Here is a 17,864-nt window from a genome sequence, read left to right as displayed (position 1 = left end):
ATTCAAATGATCAGATTTAATGATAATGAACCTTAATTGATCACACCATATTTGGCATAAATCTCCAGGAACAAGTGGGGCAATTTATAATGACAAAAAATAAAAACTTCTCTAATGATATGTAATGCATGGACACGATGTGATGAATTGTGTCCATGCTGTCCAGAGACGAGCATCACATGCCGCTGTACGTACCTGCTCTCCTCCAACATGGACCAGTGTTTGGCCCTGACGTCAGCCGTTACCGCCCTGCCTGCAGTATATCGCTGCCTACAGATGATGATGGTGACGGGAGAAACGGCGGCCTCGCCGTGAATCCCATCCGGAGGAGGAATCCAAGCGCACGGAGAAGTGAGACAAGTATCTAAAATAACTTTTCGGACCAGGAGTGGAGGAAGGGACACCTATTTTTTTTTTTTCTTTTTTCTTTTTGTGCTTTCCTCCCACACATCTGGCACACACACACACACACACACACACACGAAGAGATGCTCCGCGGCGGACAAACGCGAGGGAGCGGCGGGCTGTGCCGCTCCGCTCGGGGTGTTCCTCAGTTTGGCGGAGCTCCTGCGAGCGCACCCAGCGTGGAGGCGATTTAATGGAAGAAGACATCCACCGGTAAATCTCACCGAGCCGTTATTCTCTACTACATCACCGGTGGATGTGATGACCGGAGGTGAAGAAATCACCTTTTTTTTTTTGACGGGGTGGAGCTGTGTTTAATAAATGATGAGGAATCCCGCACGTCAATCTGAGCCTGATTGTGAATGAATCTGATGCTTGGCAGACATTGTGTCCACTGATACTTGTTTTTGTGTCTGAACAATGACACAGGTGATGTTATGTCGCCGGACCGACCGCTAGAGATGATGATGGCTGCTGGCTGGTGCGGGACTACCCCGAGCCGCCCTGATAGAGACTCACCATGGAGGCTGTTTATGCAATCCGACGCAGTGTTGCAAGTGGGCTGATTCAATGCTACTGTCTCCATATGATCCCCCTAGAACTGCCAGGCCTTTATGTTTCTGTGAAATATGCCCGGGCCTTGTGTAAAAACAAGAGGACGGGGATGATGCTGGGATGCTTAGAATAAAATACTGGAATTAACGCGTAAAAACATCCGGAGCCATCATGTCCAAAGTTGTCAGTAACAAGGAGAAGAAATCCTTCAGTAAAAAACTCTTCCGGAGGAGCTCGGTCCGCTCCGTTGGGAGCTTTATGAACAGAGTTCTCCGGACTCTGTCGACTTTGTCTCATTTCGGTACCGATGAGCAGGCCGCCGAGGATGAGAAGGACGACTCGAGTTTGATCCCGACCACCACCGGGGGGTCACTCCCGTCTGACGACAGCGACTGCGGGGGTTTCGCCTTCGGGGATAAAGTGCCGGGTGTAGCCGGGCTCAAGAACCACGGTAACACCTGCTTCATGAACGCTATCCTGCAGTGCCTGAGCAACACGGAGCTCTTTGCAGAGTACCTGGCTTTGGAGCAGTTTAAAGGAGGAGAGACCAGCAGCAGCAGCAACGACAAGGCCAAGTCCAACGGGGTGCTGCTGGGGCAGAAGAAAGGGAGCCAGCAGCAGCAGCAGCAGCAGGAGTCAGGAGAGGTGACCGAGCAGTTGTCCGGTCTGGTTCGGGCTCTGTGGACCTTTGAGTACACGCCTCAGCACAGCAGAGACTTCAAGGTAGGATGTGCATCATGCAGGAGTCCTAACAACTCCACAATGTGCATACATGTGTACACCTTTTTAGAGCACATTGCCCCAAAATGAGATGTCACTAGACTGGAATAAAGTTTGCAGATACCTCCAGTGCTCCTGATCTATTTTAAAACTAGCAGAAGAACTTGTGACAAAAGTCAGGTGAGGGTATCAGAACTTTTAGTCACTTTCTCAGTCGGTCCATGTGAGCATCTTATGTTTCATTCTTAAAAAGAAGAGTAAAGTCACGAGTGTTGTTACAGATTATTGGAGAACCAGCAGCCTCAGGCCCAGTCTGTGCTTCCCATTAAGGAAAATGCATGATAAGTACTGTAGGGGCCATTAGCACCTCAGTGAACTGTGTTTCACTATCCTACTTTTTCTGTGTTCTGTCAATACCAGATGCAGACGCTTCTTTCCCATTAGTGAGTCTAAAAATGTGAATTCCAGTTTGTCCAATCAGGAAATTCCTTTAATTGGTCAGACAGGGTCAGATGCTGTGATTGTGGCCTTGAATGATGGGTTTGGTTGTCTCTGGAGCAGCACAGTCTGTTCTCTAATGCAAAACGGTTTCTTTCATTTCATTTTTTATATACGACAAAAAACAGCTTTGTGTTCCATCAAAAAATCAGATTCCATACTAGAGATAGAGCAGTTATGATACACCTTATGAAATATTTGCAACAATCAGCCTTTCTATAGGAGAATAAGTGAAGTGAGTGTCCCTGACTAACACTTCTTTCTTTAAAATGCTGTTTGAGTCTTAAACCAGCACTGTAATAAAAGGATTTTTCAATCACTTTATTGTCCATCCCACACCTCGTCTGCTATTTCCATCACTTCACCTCATCAACCCGCATCCCGGCACTGAAAAGTTTGCCTGTCACAATCACAAAGGTTTGTTCTTTTGCAGCAGGGACACTTCATTTTCTGTCTTTTTTTTCCCCTCTGTCTGATAATCTATTTTTCCTCTTTCAAAAGCTCCAAATACGTAATAGAGAGGGACTATATTGAACAGGGCCATACACGACACACTGCTTATTCTTGAAAGTGTTACTATTTCTGTCTATTTTTTTCCGACATTGGTTGCTGGCCAGAGAACAAACTGTCTGATTGGATATAGATTGTTCTCTTCAGAGTGAGAGGCCTTGAATATGTTTAACTTGATGAAGAATATCTGGTATATATAATTAATAAGAAGCTAAAAATCCCAAATTCTTTGTTTTTGTTAGTTATTGTGGGTACCATCCCAAACTACAGGGTGGACACACAGCAGAAAAGTCAATATTTGGATAAATTATGACCTTTTACTGCGTCTAATTGAACTTCAGCAAGACATGCTGTTTTTGTGGTTAGTGTACATTACAGCTCAGCATGCACATGTGATGGTTTTTGTGCCTCTTGTCTCAGACCACAATCGGATCCTAAACTGAGAGCACTTAAAGATCATTAGGAAGACATCCGTAATAACAGCACAGGGGAATTATCAGCTGTGTCCATTTAACTCTCAGAAGCAATTGGTTTGAGGATTATGTTGTTGTACACCATCCAAACTGCCCAGGAGCACGATCTACCCACACATACACGCACTCTCATGAATGATTGCGAGAGACATTCGCCATTTGTGATACTTAATTTGACAACGTGATTGATGGTAAAACAAATCCAACAAATGGTGGTAGCCTGTAAACAGCACGAGGTAATGAAAGCAAACTTTCTCATAGATTACGTAAGTCTTCTGTTTTGTAGGGATAATAAATGATAAACTTCAAGCATTAATTAATTAATCACCGTACTGCTTTGTATTATGCCATAAAATCATGTGACCACAGATTTGAGAATAATCTGTTTGTAGCTTCTAATATCTCAAAAGATCCATGTTAGACAGATGGCCTTTTTTTCAGGTGGTTTCACTGTGATAATGATACATTTCTTTGATGGATGTACCCTGGTTTTTAAACTCAAAACATTTACATTTTCATGGATACTTGATAGGAAATACTAGAATACAAGGATATGAGCTCCCACAGACTTAAAAACTGAGGATCAATCCCCAGAAATAATATATATACATAATAAACATGCTTCCTCATAACATAAGAAGACTTCAGTGTCTTCTGATTTACAGTATCACAGGCTTTACTGGAATCACTGGTTGTAGGAGCCATGTATTATATTATGTTTGTTTGTCGTTTGGCATATATATTATGGTCATGTGGGCTGAACCGGAAATAATCCTTATTTATTTATTTTCCTGTTCACCTGCTTGGCAGAGAATAAGGGGGAGTGAGTTTTGGGTTTTCACATTTTCTGTTGACCGCAAATGCAAATTAGTTTTTTGTCTTTTTTCATTTGTTACTTTAAACACGTATCAGTTCACTGGAACTGGATTGTTCAGTGACGTGTCAGCCTCTCAGTGGTTTATAGTATACAAAGAAGTCACCACACTGGATGACAAACCAAAGTAACAAAAAGCGTAAAAAAGTGCAAAATCAATGAAATTTTATTGCAAACCTGTATGTGACCTATTCGCAGTGTGTAATAACACAGAAGTTGTGAATGAATAAACATTTATTTAACCACAATAGTAATCTTTGCACTACTGCATTTATCAGTGTTTTGTCATCAACAGAGAGGAACATACATGATTCCATAAAAATGGGATGCTGTGTAAAATGTAAATAAAAACTGAATGTGTCCAAGTCAGTAAAAAAAAATAGGTTTGTCAGTATGAACATTAAATATTTTTATGTCTTTATACTGTATTCAAAGAAATATAGGTCACAAAGGGGATTTGCAAATCTGTTTTCCTTTCATTTTTACACTGCCACAACTTTTTTGGAATCGGGGTTGAGTGGCGATTGGTAGGGCACACTATTGTTGTCAAGGTGTGTTGTTTATTTATAAGAGATACAGATATTTAAAACAACTCATCGTTAATATTCAATCTGCATTTCACTCACTGTCTAAATCTTTAAACTGCTTTTGTTTTTAAGTCTACTGAGGCTAGCTTGAGATCTACTTTCATCAACAGAGCTTTACTTACAGACAACCTTTGTGGCCACAGAAGGAAGGCTGGCTCTATTTGTACAAACTGCTGACGCTGCCTTGGTAATGCTTCAAAAATGAGGACATATGTCCCACGGGACAGACCGAGAAGACACACAGTGCACAGTCCCTACGTATCTTTGACCTTGTGTGACATTTGATAGCAAGTAGAGGTGACTTTGTAGCTGCCAGCCTGTGTGGCTCTTTAGAGTACATACTGTTGTAATCTCCTGTAGCTAATTGTCAGTGAGGTTAGGCTGTCGATTTTCAGCCTGTGTCCTGGTTTTAAAAAGCTTCTCCACGCCTGCGTCTCACCAACACCCGCACCTCTGCTGACCTTTAGGATTGTGCTGATCATCATCCTGGTCAATTGCACTGAATATTTTATGAAGTAAAAAAAAAAAAAACACAGAAATGGCCCTCAGTGCATTACAAAATCATTTCTGTTTTAGGAGCAGTCCATTTAAATCATTAATCATTTGTTTGTCCTGCTTGTCGTGCCGCAGAACGTGGTCTCGAAGAGTGCCCTTCAGTTCAAGGGTAACTCCCAGCACGATGCCCAGGAGTTCCTCCTCTGGTTGCTGGATAGAGTTCATGAAGACCTCAACCATATCGTCCACCCTGATATCAGACCTCCTAGAAAGGTAAACAGGGCTGAACTGTGTTAGATTTACAGTATATTGTGCTTTATAGACCACCATGATGTGAATATCTGAACAATGTTTCGACTGAATGTTTCCAAGATGATCCATATTGTAATGAACTGATTAATGCAATACTATAATCTGTACTACAGCTGTTATCTAACATGCATTCATTGTTTATTTTGTTTTCCAGCCTCCAGTTGAAGAAGAAAATCCCCCTGAAGGATCTCCACTACCAGCACCTGGCTCTTTTGTACAGGAGTTGTTTCAGGCACAATATAGGTGAAAATATTCAATTGTTGGTGTATAATCTATTAAGCCGTGTATTGATTTACTGCCAGCTCATGTTAATATTAACTGTAAATCAGTGAGGAACATGTGTCAAGGGCAACCATCTGGAAAATTCATATGCCGGACACGCCTCTTTGTAATAAAATATTCCAAAGTCAAAGTTCACGTACAAGCTTTTTACCATATCCCATGACTCAGGTGTCTTCACACGAGTACAGAATTTCAATCACTTGATAACAAGTGACTTATTCTGCACTGATGTTTAAAATGATAATATTACATCTTCATATGCACCAGTAGCTTTTGTATGTTGAGGTGTGGAAATGTGGTTTAATCCATGTGTTTGGACTAGTTTGAGATTTTTGTAAATACCTCTGAGAGTTAGACAAGAAGATGAATACCTCTCTTGTGTCTGTACAGTAAATATGAAGCTATAGCACAGGAGAAGTATGCCAGACTTCTTAGATTTTTGCAGGCAGCAAATAACCTTTGTAAAACTATAATAAGTTGTTTTTACACTCTGGTTTTTGTACTGTTTTCCTTTATTTCCAGCTTGTATGCCAAGCTATCTGAACCTGCACCTGCTCATATTTACAGTAGTGTAACAGACATGAGAGTGGTTTCAATCTCATTTACCTCAGCAAGAAAATGGATAAGCATATATATATATATCCCAAAACTGAATTGAATGATTTCTTTAAAATGATACACTGTTGCAGCACTGTTTTATTGTTCTCATTCATGTCTCTGTGAAGGTCCTCTCTGACCTGCCCTCACTGCCAGAAACAGAGCAACACCTTTGATCCTTTCCTCTGCATCTCACTGCCAATCCCGGTACCTCATACACGGTAAGGTGACTCTGTATCTAGTCTATGAGTAAGACAATATCTATCAGACAAAAAAAAAAAGAAGGTCTTTGTATCCAAAAATGCAACGTGACAAGATACAGTGTGAACCTGGCATTAAAGACACCGTCGATGCCAGCCCAAACAAACACCATGAAAGATCTGACAAGAGAAAAGCTAAAATTAGAAGACACCATCTCATCTTTGAAGCATCAGTCCAGCCACGCTTATGAAACAGCCAATTAATTTCAGTCCTTCTGTGTTTCAGGCCCCTCTACGTGACAGTGGTGTACCAAGGAAAGTGCTCCCACTGTATGAGAGTCGGGGTGGCCGTGCCACTTTCTGGCACCGTGTCCAGACTGAGACAAGCTGTGGCCCAAGAGACCAAAATCCCTGCTCAACAGGTACTGTCTTATTAGAAACTTCCTTTTTTTAAGGCCATTAATGTATCAAAATGAAGAGGATTAAAGATAGTGTGTGCTACTTAGAGGAAACTGGATAGTGAAGGGAGTATTTTCAGTGAGCCATGAGAGAATTTGGTGGTTAAGTTTCATCATTAGTGCCTTGTAAATATTTATATCTATAGACAGTATTTCAGAATATAAAATGTCTTTTGATATTTGGTGGCAACTCCTTTTAATTACTAACTGGTTATATTTCACTTATTTTCACAATAATACAGTTATTTAGTACAGAACCTTTCACAGAGTGAGGTCATAAAATGATTTACAAGAGCGGATGTTAAAACAAAAAAGAGTAAAAGCAAAGGACAACAATAAAACAAACAATAAAAAATTGAGAAATAACTCAACATTAAAGGTGAAATAAAGACTAGTTACATATATATATATATATAGGGAGAACACAACGACCCGGAACGGGGAACTAATAAGCCAGGGACACACACATTGAGCTAAGCTCGAGAGGATCGATTATCTAGATATACTATAAGTATATATATAGAGTATGAGGATTATATAGATCTATATTATAATATCGAAATATATATAAATATTAAACAGGTAAAGGCATGATCACTTTTTGCTTTCAGTCATGCATAAGGGACAACCAGTAAGCCTAAACCTAAACCTAATCTTAACCATTAGCCTAGACCTAGACTTAGTACTGATATAAGGATGGAGCAGATCTTAGATGTATGCTGATACAAGCGTCTTCAAATGAATCCTGAACTTGAAACCTGGGCTTGGGAATAAGCAAAAAGCAGATAAGATGGGAAGTTAGTTCTTCTGTATCTGGTAAACAGTCTTGCAGCAGCATTCTGTTTGTAAAGTGGAAGAAACATGAATGTGTCAATGATTATATATGTTGTTCGAAGTGCATGACATGGACTGATCAAGATTTCTAAGACAAGATTTCTTTACAGATGTAAAAAGGGAGCCAGTATACTTCATCAAACCACGCTTTTGTTCTCTGCCTCTGCTCAGATCGTCCTCACTGAGATGTACTATGACGGCTTTCATCGCTCCTTCTGTGACGACGATGACGACCTTGAGATCATTCAGGAGAGCGACTCCATCTTTGCCTTTGAGACACCTGAGCTATTCAGACCAGACCAGATCCGCTCCAAGCGAGGCAGTACGACTTCCTGTTTATCCCCCAGAAATTAGTTTAGCCTGTTGTCTTATTATGCCAGTAGGAGTCGAGATTAGATTAGAAATTGACTAATATTGCACAAGTGCTGTATTTGGGGAGCTGCTACAGACACTGACCAGCATGTTAGAATGAAACAGCTTACAAGCCTATTGTCCTTTTTTTTTCATTTGCAACTTGTTTACAGGCAGCCCACATGCAAATCTCAACCAGAACAACCTAAAGTATGGCACAGATAATAACAGAATATCCACACAAATACAAGAGCCTACAACACCACCTCAGAGTCCCAACAAGAACAGCGGGCAGGCCGAGAAGATTGTCCTGTTGGTGTGTAACAGAGCCTGTGCTGGACAGCAAGGACGCAGGTACTGAACAACACGTGTAAACGTTTAAAGCGTTATCTCAAAGGACTCTTTCACCTGATGCAGGTCAAACCGTTTTGTTTTTGTAACCCCTGCAGGTTTGGCAATCCATTTATTCTGTATTTGGAGCGTACAGTGACATGGGATGTACTTCAGAAAGAGATCTTGGAGAAGATGCGTCATCTTTTGCGCCCTGGAGTCTTTGTGCAGGTACACACAAATTACATACATTTATTCCTGATTTTAATAATTGTTTAATCACCCTTCACGTGTTATCTGTTTTAATGTCTCATCCCTGATGATTTGTAGGTAGGGCCCTTTACTTTGCGTGTGGTAGGAGTGGTTGGAATCACATATCTCTTGCCTCAGGAGGAGCAGCCGCTCTGCCATCCCTCTGTGGAGAGGTAATGTCACATATCACCACCAGGGGGGAGTGTTACCACACGTGAATAGTCATACAAACCCTGCAGTGTGTTTAATTCACTTGAAGTTGATTGAAGAGCTACAAGTATGTAGGGCGACCCTTCAGTGGTATTGATGTTAAAATATCTCCTGAGATGCATAATAGCTTGTCTGGTATTATGGATTTTTCTCTAAGAAGGTGTCGACCTCTGTGGGAGTTACATGGATTTTTTTTTTAAATGAGAGGAATGAGGAAAGATGACATTTGTTTTCTTACAAGTGTGTAAAAAACAAAGAAAAACTCAACGTTATTTGAGCTCAAGTTTGGCTCAATGTAGTGCTTACTTGATTTTTCAGAACTCAAATTTCCATTTATTGTGTCTCAGTTGGCTCTATGACCTCTGTAAAGACGATCTAGAATATTTATCTACAAGGTCTATAATGGCTCATCGAGGGTGTCTAGAATGCAGTGTGAAAAAAGTACATTTGCCTCTTCACAGCCTTATGAATAAGCCAAATGAAACCTTAAAATAATCGTTATTTAAACTGAAATTAAGCGAAACAAAGTGCTTGTTTGCTTTGCCAGAACTTAAAACTTAAATTTACATTTATTGTGTTTCAGCTGGCTCTATGACCATTTCAAATATATACCTCTAAGGTCTATAAATACCATCTAGAATCCAATGTGCAATTAAAAAAATGAGATCATCATCAAAAATATAGTAGTGGCTTGTGGTAGCAATCTAAAATTGAAACTTTCTCTTGTGTAGCCTCTAATCATTCTGTTATCGTACTGTAATTCTACATATGAATACTAGTTAAATGACTAAAATGAAAAATATAATGTGAGGTTCTCTTAATCTAATTCTCAACAGGGCATTCAAGTCTTGTGGTCCGGGAGGACCACCTCATGTCAAGATTGTTGTTGAATGGGACAAAGAAACGAAAGACTAGTAAGTGAAGCAAAAATCAACACACTTTCTAAAGCTTGTGGTATATGTGTGATATCTGCTTTCAGAGGTATGCGTTTGAACACAAATACATAAAGGTCTTTTGAAGTTCTTTGTGATCCCTCTGTGACTTGTGCCATGATCTGCCCACAGTCTGTTCAAAAGAACTGAGGATGAATACATCCCAGATGCTGAAAGTGTGCGTCAAGCAAAGGAGCAGCACCTGCAGCCTCAGACCTGCTCACTTGCCCAGTGCTTTCAACTCTACACCAAAGAGGAACAGGTAGGCTCAGACATGGTATCATGTAGGCAGCAGGAGTGCTGAGAATATCACTGATACTGGATACATATTTGGATAAAAGAAGCGTGTTACGACCCAGCCTCGAGGAAACCCTGGCACAACATTAAAACTGAGCGTATTCCCAGCTCCCAAGAACTGCCAGCAACAAAGAATTTGCAGCTCTTTTAAAGGTTTATTTAAAATCTTTCAGCTTCAGGGTGGGTTAGCAGCAAGACAATAAATAAAAAAATATACTAAAGTGGTGCAACCTAAACTTGTCTACTCAAATAAAATAAAAAACTAGAAACCTCCTGCTAAACTCAGAAAAAGGAGAACAAAGGGTTAAACACAAATGCTACCCATCACTCGCTGAATTGGTGCAGTTACATCAGTTAGCACTTAGCTGAGCTATTACATTTCACACAGAAACATGTTGGCTGGAAGATGAGCTCCGGAAAGCTGGCCTTTTAAACCGCAAGCTTGGAGGATGGAAGCAACCAGCTCCCTGGAACAACTTTTACATTTGCACACTCGATCAGCCAGCTCACCTGTCACACACAGCAGAAAGAGAGAAATCCACAGCACAGGCACAGCGGAGATTAAAGTGCATACACATGTGCATAGAAAATCTTCATATGACCTCAGGGTTGTGTTGTTTCAGTCTGTCTCCCCTTTATACTGACTTTAAAAAATGCTGGTTGGAGTAAGGAAGGGGAAACTGTGGGAGATGATTATATTTCTATCCACTGAATCTAAGATTTAATCTAAGATAAGTAAAAAATTACAAACACTAGATGGCAGTCTGATCTTTTTAATATTGTTTACAAAATGGCATAAATTCATGTCTTTATTATACAAAAAATTGACAAAAATATAGTTAAAAAACAAGGCCTTTTCTCACATTCATTCCAGCTCGCTCCTGATGATGCATGGCGATGTCCACACTGTAAGCAGCTTCAGCAGGGCAGCATCAAGCTCAGTCTGTGGACGCTGCCGGACATCCTCATACTTCACCTGAAACGCTTCAGACAGGTACTGATGTATACAGTGTTGTGAATGAAGGTGCCAAAACTCTCAAATAATATAAAAACTAGTGAGAAATGATGTGTTTTCATGTGACGGTGTATGAACTATGGTGTAACTTGCATGTCAAATTAAATGCCATGAATGTGTTGCGTCTTCAGGATGGCGATCGACGAATGAAGATGCAGAACATGGTGAAGTTCCCACTCACAGGTATGGACATGGCACCTCATATGGTGAAGAGGAGCCAGAGCAGCTGGAGTCTCCCATCCCACTGGTCACCATGGAGACGGCCTTATGGGATGGGCCGTGACCCAGAGGACTACCTTTATGACCTGTACGCAGTGTGTAATCATCATGGGACCATGCAGGGGGGACATTACACAGGTAACAAACCAGTTTCAACAACCAGCAACTGATGAATTGATGAATATCTCCAAGATGTTTATAATATTTTATTGTGTGTTTTTAGCTCACTGTAAGAACTCCATTGATGGACAGTGGTATTGCTTTGATGATAGCGATGTTCATCCTATGTCTGAAGATGAAGTCTGCAAGCAGACTGGTTATATCTTGTTTTATCAAAGACGTGCCACAATTCCATCTTGGTCTGCCAACAGTTCTGTGGGAGGTAATTTCTGTTGATATTAATTCATACAATGTGCAATCTCTGATGTAAATGTTCTGCATGGAATACGTTTTTAACCGCTGTCTGTTTGGGACATTAGGATCCACCAGTTCTTCTTTGTGTGAGCACTGGATTAGCCGGCTGATGGGTAGCCGTCCACCCAGCCAAGCCTCATCTGGTTCCTCCAGACGCACATCATTGGCCTCCCTCTCTGAGTCAGCTGAGTTTGCTGGTGAACGGAGCGAGGATGATGGTGAGAGTCTCATCCAAACACACAGTTTCTGGTGACGACTATGAAAGTTTTATTAAAGAATCTTTTGTTGATGTATGTCTTTCCTCATGTAGGCTTATCGAGCCGGTCAGCAGTAAGGGGCATGCAAAGACAAACCTTCTCCTCAAGATCTTCCATTGCCAGCCCTCTGGTGCTCAGTGAAAATGGCACTAAGCCATCCTGGTCCCACTCTGCTAAGCTCCAACTCCGCTCCAACTCTCCTTCACGCTTCTCCCTGGAATCCCACTCCTCTTCCCCGACACTGGAGAGGATAGGAGAGGTGGTGGATAGCAAAGTATCAACCTCCTGTTTCACTGGGTCACCCAAGCCAGAAAGACTGTCAGGCAAGTCGGCCCTTGCAGCTTCGGAGAGTAATACAGGCAGTAAGAAGCTGATAGAGCAGGTTCACTCCAAAGCTGTGGCACAAGCAGAACAGAGGAGCTCCATCCAGGCTGTGGATAACAACAATGTAGTTGCTGCTGCTGAACCGGTCAGCCCTCGACATGGGGCAGCTACAAAGGAGCCGAAACAAAGGAATGGGGCTGCAGAAAGCACTGGTGTGAAAAGGACCTCAGCAAAGACCGGATTAGAAAGTGAAAGGAGTCCCAAGAAGCGTCCTGCCATCTCCTCAACTTCATCAAGCTCTTTGTCTCCTGCATCCCCTGCCCTTGACAAGTTATCGTCTCGAACACAAACCAAGAGTGCAGCATCAGTATCAAACCCCAAGGATAAAAGTGATGGACCGTCTAAAACTAGCAAGGCTGCTTCCTCAAGAACAGCAACCCCCTCCAAGAAAGGGTCATCCCAAACCCCGGAGGTATTACATCCTGACTCTGCCCAGCAGAGGAAGAGCGGTTCTCCAGGATCGCAAAGCTCACACCCTCAGAGGAGGACATCACCCAGAACGGGAGGTGAGAAAAGCTCAGCCTCAGCAAGGACTAGAGCAGCAGACAGGAGCACTAGCCGTGAATCCTCACAGACCAACGGGCTCCCAGAGAGGAAGGTTAACCCTGGAGGTCCTCCCTCCAGGTCGAGTGCTGCAAGTAGAGCGGAGGGCAGGCCGAGCCGCGCTGTGGACAACAAGGCTGCAGGCCGAAGCTCAAGCAGTAGTTCCTCCATGACTAGCCTCCGGTCCTCAAGTGTGGGTGTTTCCTCTGCAAGCGCAGCCCCACCATCAAGGGGACCTCAAAGGAACAGTAAGACGGAGGAGAAAGGTCTATCCTTCTTCAAAACTGCTCTGAGGCCCAAAGAGACCCGTAAGTCAACTGATAGCGGGAAAGCAGGCGTGGGAGAAGCTAAAGGAAGTCCAGAGGATGGTGGTGGGGATGCAGCTAAAGAAGGAATCCCTCATGGAGCGGGTAAGAAAGCCCAGAATGTGGCCTCAGAGGCCCAGACTAATGTGACCACAGCCAAAGACAAGGAGTCTTCTAAGGCGTCTGCTACAGCTAAGCATTCACTGCTGCCATCCACAAAGTCTAAGCTTTCTGGGGCAGAAACAACCACACAGTCCTCTGCCAATGCAAAAGACCCTTCAAAGAAAGAGCCTGCTAAAAAGACAATGCAGTCAAGGAAGATCCCCATCAACTCTACACAAACTAGCCAGAGGGCCAAGTGACATTATTTGAAAGGCCTGTTAACAGTCTCTCTAGTGCAGCTCTGAGGTGCTTTAACAACAAGCTAGACCGAGTGTCTGACAAACATCCTTAAAGCACCTGTAGCTCTTCAGTAGTTACTGAATACCAGCTGCCATACTGGACACTCACTGTCCACGTTGTTAAATAGTCATTTAGGAATGGATTTTAACGAAGCACTTTGTATGGATTGCATTGATTTTGAAGAATATTATAATGTATTGTAAATAAGCATGGACTGCACATGTATTGAAATTATTGCCTTGCTCTGTCTGTAGCATAGTTGAGAAAAGTACATCTCAGTAGGAGGTGAAAACAAAAGTGACTTTGCACAAGATGGAAAGCCGATATGACGGGGCAGAGAAACTCTTGACATGCCATCAAACATGGACTACTCAGTCACCAAAGGAAGTTTACTGGCAATTTTTAACATGCTGATGCAGTGAAACACTGAATTCTTTCCAAAAATCTTGATGTACTGCTCTCCTTCAATATTGAGAGTCCTACGTCAACAACAAACATCAGTGCCTCAGATAAAAGTATTTAATCTAAATTGTATAACTGCAGGTGTTGGTAAATTTATAATTCAATTTTAATATTTATTAAGCACTGAAAATGTCATTTCAAGTAAAACACAATTTAAGCCTATTTAACCCGAACTGCTGTTTACATATGCTCCTTGGTATAGTAATTGTGCAACAGCCTTTAAGAAGTATTTTTGTGCAGCCAAAATCAAAGACTGTCATCGAGAGGCCGAGGAGAAGTGCAGGATTGAAGCATGTGTCGTTGGTGTTAAATGTCTGGAGACCTTGGTTTGTAATGGTTCTTAAATGTTTGTGTTTTATTTACCTGTAATAACCCCGTTACCCCTCAAACAACCTCCCTACCCGTCACCACCTCTGCCCCCCAGCTGATGATGCCAACACTTAACTGCGGTGCCCCATGTTCCTCATGGGGATCGACCACTTCAGACTGCCAGACATCTCCAAACATTCCTCTCAGATGAACACAGGGTTAATGTAAAAAGTCACAATGCACACAGACAAACATATTCACAGACAGCTGGGATGCCTTCATTGAAACACCATACATGTACATAGAGCATTATGGTATGTTTGAGTCATCTTCTGCCTTCACGTGTGACATCACTTTGCTTGTGCACATCTTTAGCTTGCATCACAGAGTAGATCGACACTGAACGCACCGACATAGATTGAGAAAAGAGATCGCTCATGAAGTATATGACAGTTGTTGCATGAAAAATTGCTTATGCATGCACTTAACTATGCAAGCAGACTCTTGCTAATGCCCACACTGAGTATGTAGATGTGCTACTCTTGGATGTGTATATATTTCTAACTGTATATTTTTTCAAATGCCAGCATCAGAGAGCATGTTAAGGCATCCTTTATTAAAGCTTTGTTTGCACATTTCTTCAAAGTAATATACATTTTGTATGAATGATAAGTATTGCTCATTCACACTCCCCCCTCAAAGTAAATCAACTCACTTGCAAATTAATGTTTTCTGTATTGTATTCATTTGTCTCATGGTTTTTCCTTCACAATTCCGAAACCTTTAATAACTTTTAACTTTTTATACGGCTTTGACAACGAAACATTGCTGCAGTTTACAAGTTGTGGTATAACTTATTCATTTCAGGGTGAACATGTTGGAGGTTTCAGCAGATCTTCCGTGAGAGCTAAGAAAATTAAAATGACTCTGCAAAGACAGTGGTGTTTTATAGAAGATGACAGGTGTGTTGTCTGGTTCTAAATATATACAACTGGACAGGTCAGGCTCAAGATGAGATGCTGAACTCATCCTCTGTAACAACGCTGTCTTCTGCTTTTGTCTGTAAATCCAAAAAAACAAAAACAAAAAAACTAATTATGTGCAATTTGACTTTGTTTTTAATTCTTGTATGATCAAAACCTGTCTAAAAAAGAAAAACCTACAACACTCTTGATATATTGACATATTTCACTGTGAAAGATTGCACTGGAAGGCATCATTGACTCATTGTGTGGACAGGAATCCCACGGAATAGTAATTTAATAATGACAGTTGTAATAATTACACATCAGATTTATAGATTTTCAGAATGTCAGTGTCATAGTCCACGAGGGGTGTTCATCAGTAACCCAAGCAGCTCAACCACAAGCTACTTCACATAGTTTTGTGGCATATGGTGCAGAATAAAACAAACTGATTATCTTTAGTGCCTGGTGGCTACAGTGTAGTGATACTGTGCTCTTACATCCAACACATGCAGTATATAAACTGATAAAGTGACATCTGTGTGTCGCATCAACAATAAGTGAAACTTTGCAGTGTTAACAAAATGGAACGGATGCATAAAATATAACAAAATGCTGCGTGGAGTGATTTATTTTCACAAATGCACGATGGATGATTAAACATTTTTATTTTTCCATTTATATTCTGTGATATAATGTAATTTTTGACATGTCCTGTGTTCATCCTTCTTTGGGGGTTGCGGTGTGTGTTGGCATTGATTTAGCAATGCAAGACAAACAATAACAAAATAAAATTATGTCATTAACTAACATTTTGTTCACATATGCGACTTTGATTTGTCTTTGTGCAGCACATTTCTTTCCACATTTCTCATTTCCTCCACTTGGTGGAGCTCAGCGTTTGCTTTAAAGAAACTCAGCAGACACAAAAATAATGAGTTAGGGAAATAAAGCAACACTTGTCCCTGAGAAATGCCCTTCAATCTGAACTTGCGGGATTATTAAGATATATAGTACCGTCAAATCCAATGCTGCCAGTGAGGGTGATGATATGTTATTAAACTACAGCGCCATCATTTATTTAGGGCTGATTCAATTGTGGCTTTATTAGTTTGGCCCAAGGCTGGGCATATTAAGAGTTAATGCTGCCTCTTTGTCTTTCTATTCTTGTAATTTTGTATAACAGTCATCGGTTTGGGGAATTACATTTTCACTTCTCACCTCTTGTGCAGCCTGAAAAGTGATGAAATTTTAAAAATTGCCTGTGGTGTGATGGGGCTGCATGCAGACGAGGGTCTGAATTGTATAGATTATGAGAAATTAGCATTTAGTCTGTGTTGTGACGAAAAACGTCAGGTTGTTTCAATTGATATGCATGTATGAATGTAAGGAGAAAACATACAGACTGCAAAGTGGCACAAGATCATTTTTGTAAAGGAGCCAGCCTCCTCTGGTTCAAATCAATAATCATTTGCCAATTGTATCAGTTCCAAGAGAACATCATTAGCGAGACCTCAGTGGAGAATTCAACTTTTATCTGGATTTAACACACAAAGCTGTGACGTTACCCGTCTTGAGCCCTGAATGTAACACACATGTTTTGATTTTGCCACATGAATGTGCTTGATTCATTTTAGAAAGGCAATCTAATCATATTGATCAATCCAATCTTGGTATCTCCTGTGGCCAAATCCAATCCTTGGTGCTGTAGCTAAGTCTCCATTTTGTCCCTGGATAGAAAGGCATGATGAGCAGGCTCTTCGTGATTATCTTTCACTCTTTATCCGCTCGCTGTTTGGATGGATTGATGCATTGACTGCTGCGGTGAAGGTGACGCACAATATCATAAACAACAACACATTCACCAGCACTGCAATGCTGAGAACCTGATAATTATTCCAGAAATATACATTTAACCCTGTAGTTTACATTTTCAAGTCTATGTTGTGGTGGTGATTTTTTTTTTTATATGAAAATATGTAATGTTATATTTATGTATGTCATACATAATATCTAATAAAAATCATCCCACTGCATTTTTTTTTTTTTTACATATTTTGATGTAATAAACAACCACTATAATACATATTCAGAAAACTGATGGTGGTATGCTGCAGAGATATTTAACTGTGTTGCATTAAATGTGCAACAATATTATGTCCGCACTCTGACATTTTTACTGTTTCTTTCCTGTCAACAGTCATTCATGCCATCCATGAACACCACATACAGAAAACCCAAAGGAGTGTGGGATTTTTTTTTTTTTTTAAACTAGACAGAAGACACAAATAAAGATGTGAGATTAGCAGATGAATGGAAAACTTTAAAAAGCATGTGGTGGCGGCTGCGTTGAACACCCCTTAAGTCAGCTGTGTAAGTATTTATAGATCAGAGAGCGTTCAGATACGCTTTCATCA

The 17,864-nt window shown here is 41.1% G+C and overlaps 1 protein-coding gene across 2 annotated transcripts; it reads left to right on the top strand.

The window, feature by feature from the left end:
* Positions 1-180: 180 nt before the first annotated feature.
* Positions 181-16,297, top strand: LOC113747918 (ubiquitin carboxyl-terminal hydrolase 31-like). Of its 2 annotated transcripts, none has more exons than XM_027289816.1 (17): positions 181-618; positions 835-1,683; positions 5,253-5,390; positions 5,584-5,672; positions 6,437-6,529; positions 6,795-6,930; positions 7,972-8,122; positions 8,325-8,505; positions 8,601-8,712; positions 8,812-8,906; positions 9,780-9,857; positions 10,008-10,137; positions 11,047-11,166; positions 11,319-11,544; positions 11,630-11,788; positions 11,886-12,038; positions 12,131-16,297. In XM_027289816.1, exons 2-17 carry the CDS (start codon positions 1,132-1,134, stop codon positions 13,669-13,671), a joined length of 3,954 nt encoding a protein of 1,317 aa, XP_027145617.1. In that variant the 5' UTR covers positions 181-618; positions 835-1,131; the 3' UTR covers positions 13,672-16,297. The 2 variants fall into 2 exon arrangements, with proteins under 2 accessions (XP_027145617.1, XP_027145616.1); XM_027289815.1 differs by having other exon boundaries at positions 181-676.
* The last annotated feature ends 1,567 nt before the right edge of the window (positions 16,298-17,864 follow it).

This window comes from Larimichthys crocea, chromosome XVI (genome assembly GCF_000972845.2).
Source record: "Larimichthys crocea isolate SSNF chromosome XVI, L_crocea_2.0, whole genome shotgun sequence".
In the NCBI taxonomy this organism is placed as follows: domain Eukaryota; kingdom Metazoa; phylum Chordata; class Actinopteri; family Sciaenidae; genus Larimichthys; species Larimichthys crocea.
Note: the sequence above shows the minus strand (reverse complement) of the source record. Positions and strands in the feature narration are given on the sequence as shown.

Excerpts from the sequence above, each read along its gene's own strand:
- LOC113747918 (XM_027289816.1), top strand. The coding sequence starts at position 1,132 with ATGTCCAAAGTTGTCAGTAACAAGGAGAAGAAATCCTTCAGTAAAAAA. Across the intron at positions 10,138-11,046 it reads TCTACACCAAAGAGGAACAG|CTCGCTCCTGATGATGCATG; the intron begins GTAGGCTCAGAC and ends CATTCATTCCAG. Across the intron at positions 12,039-12,130 it reads TGAACGGAGCGAGGATGATG|GCTTATCGAGCCGGTCAGCA; the intron begins GTGAGAGTCTCA and ends TTCCTCATGTAG.